This window comes from Physeter macrocephalus, chromosome 1 (assembly GCF_002837175.3).
Source record: "Physeter macrocephalus isolate SW-GA chromosome 1, ASM283717v5, whole genome shotgun sequence".
In the NCBI taxonomy this organism is placed as follows: domain Eukaryota; kingdom Metazoa; phylum Chordata; class Mammalia; order Artiodactyla; family Physeteridae; genus Physeter; species Physeter macrocephalus.
In genome coordinates this window covers 36,338,597-36,351,124 of record NC_041214.2, presented here as the reverse complement: position 1 = coordinate 36,351,124, position 12,528 = coordinate 36,338,597, and the positions used below count along the sequence as shown (strand labels likewise).

General features: G+C 39.3%; 1 protein-coding gene across 2 annotated transcripts in view; it reads right to left on the bottom strand.

The window, feature by feature from the left end:
• CPNE4 (copine 4) overlaps positions 1-12,528 on the bottom strand; it is a 613,382-nt gene that overhangs the window by 433,492 nt on the left and 167,362 nt on the right. For both annotated transcript variants that reach the window (XM_024115179.3, XM_055089937.1), the window contains exon 2: positions 8,236-8,416. In XM_024115179.3, coding sequence (XP_023970947.1) covers positions 8,236-8,415 — 180 coding nt within the window. In that variant the 5' untranslated portion in view covers position 8,416. The remainder of the gene's footprint in view (positions 1-8,235; positions 8,417-12,528) is intronic.

Sequence of the window (12,528 nt, the reverse complement as noted above, 5' to 3'; positions counted from 1 at the left end):
ATAGGACATTCCATCCAAAAACAACAGAATACGCTTTCTTCTCAAGTGCTCATGGAAAATTCTCCAGGATAGATCATATCTTGGGTCACAAATCAAGCCTCGGTAAATTTAAGAAAATTGAAATCATATCAAGTATCTTTTCTGACCACAATGTTATCAGACTAGATATCAATTATGGGAAAAAAATCTGTAAAAACTACAAACTCATGGAGGCTAAACAATACACTACTTAATAACCAACCAAGAGATCACTGAAGAAATCAAAGAGGAAATCAAAAAATACCTAGAAACAAATGACAATGAAAACACTATGACCCAAAACCTATGGGATGCAGCAAAGCAGTTCTAAGAGGGAAGCATATAGCAATACAATCCTACCTCAAGAAACAACAAACATCTCAAATAAACAACCTAACTTTAAACCTAAAGCAAGTAGAGAAAAAAGAAAAAAAAAACACCCCAATGTTAGCAGAAGCAAAGAAATCATAAAGATCAGATCAGAAATAAATGAAAAAGCAATGAAGGAAATGATAGCAAAGATCAATAAAACTAAAACCTGGTTCTTTGAGAAGATAAGCCAAATTGATAAAACATTAGCCCAATCCATTAAGGAAAAAAGGGAGAAGACTCAAATCAATAGAATTAGAAGTGAAAAAGAAGTAACAACTGACACTGCAGAAATACAAAGGATCATGAGAGACACTCCCAGACTCATTCTACGAGGCCACCATCACCCTGATACCAAAACCAGACCAAAATGTCACAAGAAAAGCAAACTAAAGGCCAATATCACTGATGAACATAGATGCAAAAATCCTCAACTAAATACTAGCAAACAGAATCCAACAGCACATTAAAGGGATCATACACCAGTATCAAGTGGTGTTTATCCCAGGAATGCAAAGCTTCTTCAATATATGCAAATCAATCAATGTGCTACACCATATTAACAACCTGAAGGATAAAAACCAAATGATCACCTCAATAGATGCAGAAAAAGATTTGACAAAATTCAACACCCATTTATGATAAAAACCCTCCAGAAAGTAGGCATAGAGGGAACTTACCTCAACATAATAAAGATCAGATATGACAAACCCACAGCCAGCATCATTCTCAATGGTGAAAAACTGAAACCATTTCCACTAAGATCAGGAACAAGACAAGCTTGCCCACTCTCACCACTATTATTCAACATAGTTTTGGAAGTTTTATCCACAGCAATCAGAGAAGGAAAAGAAATAAAAGGAATCCAAATTGGAAAAGAAGATGTAAAACTGCATCACTGCTTACAGACGATTTGATACAATGCATAGAGAATCCTAAAGATGCTACCAGAAAACTACTAGAACTAATCAGTGAATTTGGTAAAGTAGCAGGATACAAAATTAATGCACAGAAATCTCTTGCATTCCTATACACTAATGATGAAAAATCTAAAGCAGAAATTAAGGGAACACTCCCATTTACCATTGCAACAAAAAGAATAAAATACCTTGGAACAAACCTACCTAAGGAGACAAAAGACCTATATGCAGAAAACTATAAGACACTGATGAAAGAAATTAAAGATGATACAAACAGATGGAGAGATATACCATGCTCGTGCATTAGAAGAATCAACAATGTGCAAATGACTATACTATCCAAAGCAATCAACAGATTCAATGCAGTCCCTATCAAACTACCAATGGCATTTTCCACAGAACTAGAACAAAAAATTTCACAACTTGTATGGAAACACAAAAGACCCCAAATAGCCAAAGCAATCTTGAGAAAGAAAAACAGAGCTGGAGGAATCAGGCTCCCTGACTTCAGACTATACTACAAAGCTACAGTAATCAAGACAGTATGCTACTGGCACAGAAAGTGAAATATAGATAAATGGAACAGGATAGAAAGCCCAGAAATAAACCCATGCACATATGGTCACCTTATCTTTGATGAAGGAGGGAAGAATATACAATGGAGAAAATGACATCCTCTTCAATAAGTGGTGCTGGGGAAACTTGACAGCTACATGTAAAAGAATGAAATTAGAACACTCCTTAACACCATACCCAAAAATAAACTCAAAATGGGTTAAAGACCTAAATGTAAGGCCCGACACTATGAAACTCATAGAGGAAAATATAGGCAGAACACTCTATGACATAAATCACAGCATGATCCTTTTTGACCCATCTCCTAAAGGAATGGAAATAAAAACAAAAATAAACAAAAGGGACCTAATGAAACTTAAAAGCTTTTGCACAGCAAAGGAAACCATAAACAAGATGAAAAGACAACCCTCAGAATTGGAGAAAATATTTGCAAATGAAGCAACTGACAGAGGATTAATCTCCAAAATATACAATCAGCTCATGAAGCTCAATATCAGAAAAATGAACAACCCAATCGAACAATGGGCAGAAGACCTAAATAGACATTTCTCCAAAGAAGATATATAGTTGCCAACAAACACATGAAAGGATGCTCAGTATCACTAATCATTAGAGAAATGTAAATCAAAACTACAATGAGGTATCACTTCACACAAGTCAGATTGGGCATCATCAGAAAGTCTACAAACAATAAATGCTGGAGAGGGTGTGCAGAAAACACCATACCCAAAAATAAACTCAAAATGGGTTAAAGACCTAAATGTAAGGCCCGACACTATGAAACTCATAGAGGAAAATATAGGCAGAACACTCTATGACATAAATCACAGCATGATCCTTTTTGACCCATCTCCTAAAGGAATGGAAATAAAAACAAAAATAAACAAAAGGGACCTAATGAAACTTAAAAGCTTTTGCACAGCAAAGGAAACCATAAACAAGATGAAAAGACAACCCTCAGAATTGGAGAAAATATTTGCAAATGAAGCAACTGACAGAGGATTAATCTCCAAAATATACAATCAGCTCATGAAGCTCAATATCAGAAAAATGAACAACCCAATCGAACAATGGGCAGAAGACCTAAATAGACATTTCTCCAAAGAAGATATATAGTTGCCAACAAACACATGAAAGGATGCTCAGTATCACTAATCATTAGAGAAATGTAAATCAAAACTACAATGAGGTATCACTTCACACAAGTCAGATTGGGCATCATCAGAAAGTCTACAAACAATAAATGCTGGAGAGGGTGTGCAGAAAAGGGAACCCTCTTGCACTGTTGGTGGGAATGTAAATTGATACAGCACCTATGGAGAACAGTATGGAGGTTCTTTAAAAACTAAAAATAGAACTAAGATACGACCCAGTAATCCCACTACTGGGCATATACCCTGAGAAAACCATAATTCAAAAAGTGTCATGGACCACAATGTTCATTGCAGCTCTATTTCAATAGCCAGGAGACGGAAGCAACCTAAGTGTCCATCGACAGATGAATGGATAAAGAAGATGTGGCACATATATACAATGGAATATTACCCAGCCATAAAAGAAAATGAAATTGAGTTATTTGCAGTGAGGTGGATGGACCTAGTGACTGTCATACAGAGTGAAGTTAATCAGAAAGAGTAAAACAAATACCATATGCTAACACATGTATATGGAATCTTAAAAAAAAAGTTTCTGAAGAACCTAGGGCCAGGACAGGAATAAAGACTCTGATGTAGAGAATGGACTTGAGGACATGGGGAGAGGGAAGTGTAAGCTGGGATGAAGTGAGAGAGTAGCATTGAAATATATACACTACAAAATGTAAAATAGATAGCTAGTGGGAAGCAGTGGCATAGCACAGGGAGATTAGCTCAATGCTTTGTGACCACTTAGAGGGGTGGGATAGGGAAGGTGGGAGGGAGACACAAGAGGGAGGGGATATGGGGACATAGGTATACATATAGCTGTTTCACTTTGTTATACAGCAAAAACTCACACACCATTGTAAAGCTATTATATGCCAATAAAGATGTTTAAAAAAAAGATGAAACAGATAAAAACAAACAAAAAAACAACAAGAACAACAAAAACAAAATGCACAGACCAGAAATCACAAGTAATAACAAAGAAATATCAATATCTAGGTATATCTTCCCCAAGAGGTTCAGCTGTAAAACAACAGCCTATGGTAGTAATGTGTTAACAAAATCCCTTTCCTCTTCTCCCCACCCAGCCAAATTCTCTACCACCTAAGGAGACTCCAAAATCACACCAGCTACTTATTTACCCTCTAATTAATTAAAATTAAATAATTAAACCTTTCCACTCTTCAGTTATACAGTCCACCTTTCAACTGCTCAGGGGCCACCTGTGGCCAGCGACTACCTACTGGCCAGCACAGGCAGAGAACCCGACCATCACTGTAGGGAGTTCTAGTGGACAGTGCTGATCTCCAGAGAGGCTCTTTTACCAAACTTCAAAACTCTGAAAAAGAAGCTCACCTTGTTTTTCTCTCTCTCATCCACATCCCAACAATCTCTTTATTATGCAAATCAGTTTAGCCGCTCAGGTTTTTCTTTTTTCTTCACTTAGTCATTTACCAGATTTCACATAATGAAGACACTCAGGAACTGACACAGCCGGCATGAATCCTTTCTGCATTGCTTTCTCTGAATTCTGTAATTCTGCACAGAGAAATCTCTGTAATTCCAGACATGTTCTAAGGGACAGATACAGGAAAATGTGCATCAGTTATGTCCCAGGGCAATGGCCATGTTTGCCAGCTTTCACTAAACATAGAAGGTAGTAGGTGTGTGGTTTAAATAAACTGTCAGGTGCTTCTCACTTTGAGCACAGGACCACGCACTGAACTTGCACCAAAAAGTAGGTGTTAGCACTAAATAAATATGCACTACTTCATGACTGAGTGCATGATTCTCCCAGTTACTGTGAGTTGTCAGAAGGTCTATGTGCTAGTCAGTTACCTCTGTGCTTTCAAGTGTGTTCTGGACTCTTCCCTGGAACCTTGCCAACTGGTTTCCACCAGGGGTGTGGTCACTGGAAGGCATGGATGGGAGACCTGAGATGACATCCCTTCCTCATCTCCCTTTCAGGCAACGTTTCCAGTATTACCTGCATCTCTTCTACCTTGCTGGCTACCATTAGGTATGCCCTCCTTCCACAGATCCAGCTTCTGCTCGATGGTCCAGCTGATACTAACACCTCCTTTTGTCCGTCTCTTTCAGTGGTTTGCTGGTAAATGCTTAGCAATCAGTTCTCTTGGTTGGGAGAAAGTTCTGATTTGAAATGTTTGCCAATGTCTGTGGTGTAAATACTTATACCCAGGCTAGCAAAATTCCTGAAGATTTAACAATTGACTCTCTCAAGCCTCTACAAGCTAGCTTCAGTACATCACTGCTCTACCCTAAGTCAAGTAGCAGCTTCCTGTTGTTAATCTCTGGGTTTCCTCAGAGATCCTACTTAAGATTCCCAACTCCTTTGTTATTAGTTATTGAATTAAATATTTTCTATTAGCTACCTGGTGTGGGCTCTCTTTTCCCAACTATATCCTAAATGTATATTCTTTTTTTTTTTTTTTTGCTGTACGCGGGCCTCTCACTGTTGTGGCCACTCCCGTTGCAGAGCACAGGCTCCGGATGCGCAGGCTCAGCAGCCATGGCTCACGGGCCCAGCCGCTCCGCGGCATGTGGGATCTTCCCGGACCGGGACATGAACCCATGACCCCTGCCTTGGCAGGCGGACTCTCAATGACTGTGCCACCAGGGAAGCCCTAAATGTATATTCTTAAGATTAAAATTTATTAGAGAAGTGCTTCTCAAAGTTCCAAAGTATAAATCAGTTATATCACTAAGCATGCTGGAAGTTCAGCTGACACTACTTTTAAAGAGTAAGACTTTCTAGATGAAGGTAGCAGTGAATCAGTTTACAACGTGGCACAAGCTTCTTATCTCATTGTGTACTGGTAACAAAATGTTTGCAGGCTGGTAGCTGTGGGCAAACACACTTTAAGTAACTCTGTAGAAAAACACTTGGAAAAGCAATTTGGCAAATGTATCAAAAGCCCCCAAAGTGTCCTATCCTTTGTTCCACTAGTTCCACTTTGACAGACTATCTCCTAAGAACTCATCTAAAACGAAGGGAAAAGCCTTATGCTCAAAGATGTTTACTGCAGCATTATTTAAAATAGGGTAGTTTTGAAGAAAATTCAAAGTGAAAAAAATAGGAAAATGATTAAATAAATCTACTTGACGGGATATTATGCAGTCTCAAAAATTATAATTATGAATATTATAACAATATGGAAAAAAACATATACTACTAAGTAATAAAATCAGGAAAGAAAATTTTACGTGCATAAGTATCATTTAAGAATATGAATGCCAGAAGGAAAAGACTGAAAAGAAATATATACAAATAATAAATAAATTATGTAAGGGGGGTGGTCTCAGGAGATGAAATCTTTTCCTCTAATTATCCAAGAGGATCCTAATATCCTAATGTAGATATTCCATTTAGTTTTGTTAGACAAAAAATAAAAGACAGTAAAGCCCAACAACAAAGTCATGGAGAATATTTAGAATGGAAAAAAAAGACATTACACATTAAGATGTCTGTGAATGCTGTTTTATATTTATAATATAAGACCTGGATGAGCTGGAAGTTAAATGAAGATCCCCTATCTGCCATCTGTCATTCATCCCCTCATGAGTGTTGTGTTGCCTTCTCACCTGAATTTCATCTGCTTAACAACTTCTATCAAACCACCCTTTCGGAGAAGTGGCTTTTATCACATATGTACAGGTAAGTAAACATGCTACCTGTGAGGTCTTCTGAGCCTTCTTCCTGCTGTGGAGTGAAGACCTTGGCCCCTAGAGGAGCACCTATCAGCTCCTTGCAAACAGATGGAAGAAAGACTGAAGTCTGTCCTCAGGGATCCAAACAAGGTATTTGTCTACACTTGATCTACTCAGTATGGATTCAAACCCCTCACCCAAATTCCACTGGGCATGTGGTTCCCTTAGAGACAATAACAACTGCTTCCTTGGCTGCACCCCCTGTTCCTCCCTCTCCTGCCTTCCACCTGAGACCAGATCTTTAAAAACATTGCTAACTTAGACCACATACCAAGAACAAAAATTAAAAAGAAAACAACAACACAACAACAAAAAAACCCAAAACTTAAAAACAGTCCTCATCCAATTTGTTTCAACTTTTAAATAAACAAACAAAACCCAACTGCAGAATTCAACATGCAATATTGCCACACAAACCACCAAAGACCACACCAATGGCCACCGTAAGTATAAAATAGCAATAAAGAGCTCAGGTCCTGGAGCTTGACTGGGAAATATTAAATTTTCCACTTACCTAATCTTTCTGTTTCCTCACCTGTCTGTTTCCTCATAGGATTGTTGTATGGACAAAATTATTTATCTTACATAAAGCACTTAGAACAGCACCTGACACTTGATAAGCACCCAATAAAGTTTAGCTAATATTAAGTTCTCACTCCAAACAATAAATGTGTGATGTGGCCCCTGTAAGGCAGTCCCTGTTGCCCATCCCCAGGGACTACTATGTCTAAAATGAGCACACAAATTAAGGGTAAATGTCAAAATATCCACAGTATTAAAACATCACGATATGGATGTCGATGTCCATCGACAGATGAATAGATAAAGAAGATGTGGTACATATATACAATGGAATATTACTCAGCCATTAAAAAGAATTAATGCCATTTGCAGCAATATGGATGGACCTGGAGATTATTATACTAAGTGAAGTAAGTCAGACAGAGAAAGAGAAATATCACGTGATATCACTCATATGTGGAATCAAAAAACTTATATAAATGAATTTACTTACAAATAGAAACAGACTCACAGACTTAGAGAATAAACTTATGATTACCATGGGAGAAGGGTATGGGGGCAGGATAGACTGGCAGTTTGAGATTGATATGTACACACTGCTATATTTGAAACAGATAACCAACAAGGACCTACTGTATAGCAGAGGGACCTCTGCTCAATATTCTATAATAACATAAATGGGAAAAGATTTTGGAAAAGAATAGATACATGTATATGTATAACTGAATCACTTTGCTGTAAACCTGAAACTATCACAACATTGTTAATCAACTATTCTCCAATATAAAATAAAAATTTTTTTAAATAAATAAAAATCATGATATAAGCAGAAATGTGATCATATTCATTTCTAGAAATTTCCATCTCACCGAAATAACCACCTGAAGACAGGAAATGCCAAAATATTTTCAAATCACTCCTCCCACCATGCCTCTGTCCATTTCACTGGACATGCCTACCTCAAACCACTGCCCGTGGGACTGCATCTTGAGGATGACACAGGGGTCTGGTTTGGAAAGGGCATCTCTGTCGGAAATGCCTTTGCATGCCACACGCAGCTCAACTTTGGTCAGGCAGGGGCTGTTAAAGATTCCCAGTGTATTGGCAGCTGACTCATAAATGTTGCTCATCTTCTTCATTCTGTTTTAGGCAAGAAAAAGAGGAAAAAATACATGCCAATCACCACAGTATTTGTCAAAGGAGAAAGCCTCCCAGTCACCCTTCAGGAAAACGTTCAACACACACTATCGAGTACTGAATATATTAATTATCTAGCTTTCCACAGCAGGGTCAGAGTTCCAGTGAAACAAACAAACAAACAAAACCAAAAGAAAAAACAACCAAAATGCCCAATAGGTGCTAATGCACTTGGCTAAGAACACTGTTTTCTTATATGATTTGCATAGTAAAATTTTTAGTCTGTGAAATAATATTAACGAATTAGTGCAACAGACTGCAAACTGTAATCCAGTTCTATACTAAATGCATGGCTTGTGTGAAATTTTAGAGTTGTTGGTTAATCACTTTAGTCACATTCCAAGTTGTTCAGATTCCTCCCAAATCCAGCTCTTCTTTTCCTTCTGTGTGATGGCACATAGAAGGACATTGTCTGACCTGAAGAAACAGTCCAAATTTCCCTTCCCCAAACCCTGGCTCCCTTTCTCAAGATGGCTTCAGAAAACCAAGTCCAAGAGAGACCCAGCATCTGATCTCCTGCCTCAAGTGCATTAGTCCATTCTCTCCTTTCCCTTCCCTGCTCCTGCTACCATGTCAGAAATGTGACTGTGACCATTTGAAGGACAGCAAAAAGCCTAACCCATGGAAACAGCAGCCACAATTAAGTACTGCAGGCCTCCTTCCTGTCCTCCCATGGTCACTTTTCAATGACACTTTGCATCACCAAGGCCCAGGGCTAAAGGGAACCCCCAGAACCCTCCAACACTCTCCTTCTCAGAGGAGGTCTGGGCCTGTAAGGACATCAACAGAGCCTCTCAGGGGTGAAATCAATATCCTTCTCATGAAATTCTGTTTCCCTGTAGATTCCCTATGAGAAATGGCATTGGTGTCCCACAGTGGAGTTTATTCATCTATAAAATGAGGATAATCCATCCTTCTTCCTTCCCTTCTTCCACAAATGTTCAGTGAGTCCCTTGGTACCTGGCACCATGCTAGGTCTGAGTACACCATAACCTCTTACACACACACACACACACACACACACACACACACACACACACACCAGCTGGTCTCTCCAAACTTAGCAGCTATCTCCATGCCAAAGCCAACTTTTTCCAACTTGACAATGCCCCTCCCTCATGGCAGATGTCACTGGAATTTTCTCTTCCAATGCTCCATCACAAGGCTCTCTGCCCTCCCTCCCTTCCACATTCCAACTCTCTAGTTCCCTATTTATCTAATTATTATGAACACATGTTTTTCCCTATATATGCTGAAGGGAAGTTGCACTGAATGCCAGAAAGTTATGTCCTAGAACAGAAGTGGAAAAACTATGGCCTGTGTGCCCAATCTGGCTTGCCACCTGCTTTGATACATAAAGTTTTGTTGGAACACAGGCCTGGTCATGCATTTACATATTGTGTGTGGTTGCCTTAATAGACTGCAGCTCAGAGTATTTGCAACAGAGGCTGCATGGCCTGCAAAGCCTGAAATACCTACTCTCTGGCCTCTTCAGAAAATGTTTCCCAGTCTCTGCTCTAAAATATTGGGTAAGGGGAGTTTGCAGTTGGAAGGAGTTGGGATTCTGTTTCAATATGTGCTGTGGGATTAGTCTGAGGGTGAGAGTTGCTCTATCCTCTATCATACTGAATATTAATAGGGATTTTGGGACATTTATTTTTTTACATACTAGAAAATCCAAGCTCAGAGGGGATTGGAACCTTGCCCGTGTCACACAGTTATTCTAATGGAAGAGCTAATACTGAAATGCTAGTTTTCTATCTTTTAGCCCATGCTATTTTTTACCATATGTAAAATGTTGGCTGGAGAATTGTTTGAATCTACAAAGTAACAGCGGATATGACAATATCCTTGATTTATTTCAACCTCCATACAGAATCATTCTTTCTATTTTTAAACAAATTTTATTCATATATAGAAAATGCACAAATCATAAGTGCACAGCTTAAGAAATGATGGTTCCTCTATTTTTACAGACTGAGCAGACCAAATATTAGAGCAACATAGAAGGCAGAGCATACGTGAACTTCAGTTTATAAAAAAGTGCACAGAGAAGGAATAGACTAGTAGGAGGATGGTTTTGTATCAGGCAGTGTTGGAAAAAATGTTGTGAACTATCAACTTTTTGATAAGAACAGCTTATCCTTCCTGAGTTCTGCATTCCCAAAGCATTAGCTGGCTCCTTGGATCCACACTGCTCTTCTGAGTTCTGCGTGGCCTCTCCTATCTCTGGGAGGCATTGCTACCCTTTCTAACTGGTCCTATCCTTACAGGCTCATGGCCATGTCCATACCCTTTCTCTCTCTCTCTTTTTCTTAAGGACTATTTTCTATTTTAGGTTCATAGCAAAATTCAGAGGAATGTTCAGAGATATCCCATATGTCACCTTCCTCCTCCGTTACCTTTGCTACAATCGGTGAACCTCCACTGACTCATCATAATCACCCAAAGTCCATAGTTCACATCAGGGTTCACTCTTGGGGTTGCACATTCCACGTGTTTGGACAAATGTATAATAATGTGTACCCGCCATTACAGTACCATACAGAGTAGTTTCACCATCCTAACAATCCTCTATGCTCCACTTATTCATCCCTCCCTAATTCCTGGCAACCACTGATCTTTTTACTGTCTGCATAGCCTTTTCCAGAATGTCACAGAGATGGGAGGCTTTTCAGGTTGGCTCCTTTCATCCAGGACCCACTGACTCCTTTCTGTATAACACAAGCTTGCCTATAGAATGGAATACCTGCTCTAATGCCAAGTATTAATTGTGGGATGTGATGGAAAAAAGACTGTCAAGGAGACACACAGTTCCTTCCAGGGTCAAATCCTGGCTCCTTCACTCACTATGTAACCTTGAGCAGGGTTCTTAACCTCTCTTGTAGTAATACCTACCTTGAAGAGTTGCTATGAAGGGCAGATGAAATAATACATGTAGAGTGATTAGCACAATGCCAGGTATACAGTAGATGCTTCAAAAGTAGAGCTATTATTATTGTAATCTGACTGCTCTCAAGATTAAATCACTCATTTTCTCACTGCCCACTGGAACTCGCTTAGATTTTCTTGTTATTACTCCAGGATTAAGGTTCTACTTAACCCCTTAAATAATTCTGTCTTTGCAGCCCACACAGTGTAGGCATAACACTCTCCACCTAAGAGCACACAACCATCTCTCAAATCAGTAGTTTTTCTGAGGATTCATACACATTAGCCGATCAGAAGGCAGATAGTAAAATATAAGTGACAATCTGATCACATAGGCAAAAAGCTGTCTAAAATAATTTAAAACTATTAGGAAAGCTTCTCGAAATATGGATTTATGTCATAACCATGAATGATATATCCTAAACTGTAAGTGTACATAGTACTCTGAGATATTAGTTGGTAGTAAATTTAAATCGTTTATAAATGAATAAACAAATGAAATTGGGGCACATGTTCAGAGACTTGTTTTTAACCAGTGGGGTATATGATCTAAAAATTTTTATGAATCATTCTTTTAGGCAAACACTTGGAGGATTTAGAGCTGGGAAAATAGACATGATGAAATAATCATTTCATAAAAATTAATCTAGTGCCAATACGATGGTTGGACTAGAGGAGAGAAGAAAGCTTATGATTGTCAAAGGGTGGTCATTATTTATTCCTCCTTTTTTCATTGATTTCACCCACCCCCCCCCTTCTTCTGCTCAAGGACCTAAGAGGCTGACCTCCACTGAATGACAGCTCACTGTTGGCTAGCCTCCTGTTGCTATGGTCTGAATGTCTGTGTCCCCCCACAAAATTCATATGTTGAAATCCTAACCCCTGAAGGTGGTGAGATTAGGAGGTGGAGACTTAGGGAAGTGATTAGGTCTGAGGGTGGAACCCTCATGAATGGCATTAGTGCTCTTAAAAAAGAGACCACAGGGCTTCCCTGGTGGCGCAGTGGTTGCGCGTCCGCCTGCCGATGCAGGGAAACCGGGTTCGCGCCCCGGTCTGGGAGGATCCCACGTGCCGCGGAGCGGCTGGGCCCGTGAGCCATGGCCGCTGGGCCTGCGCGTCCGGAG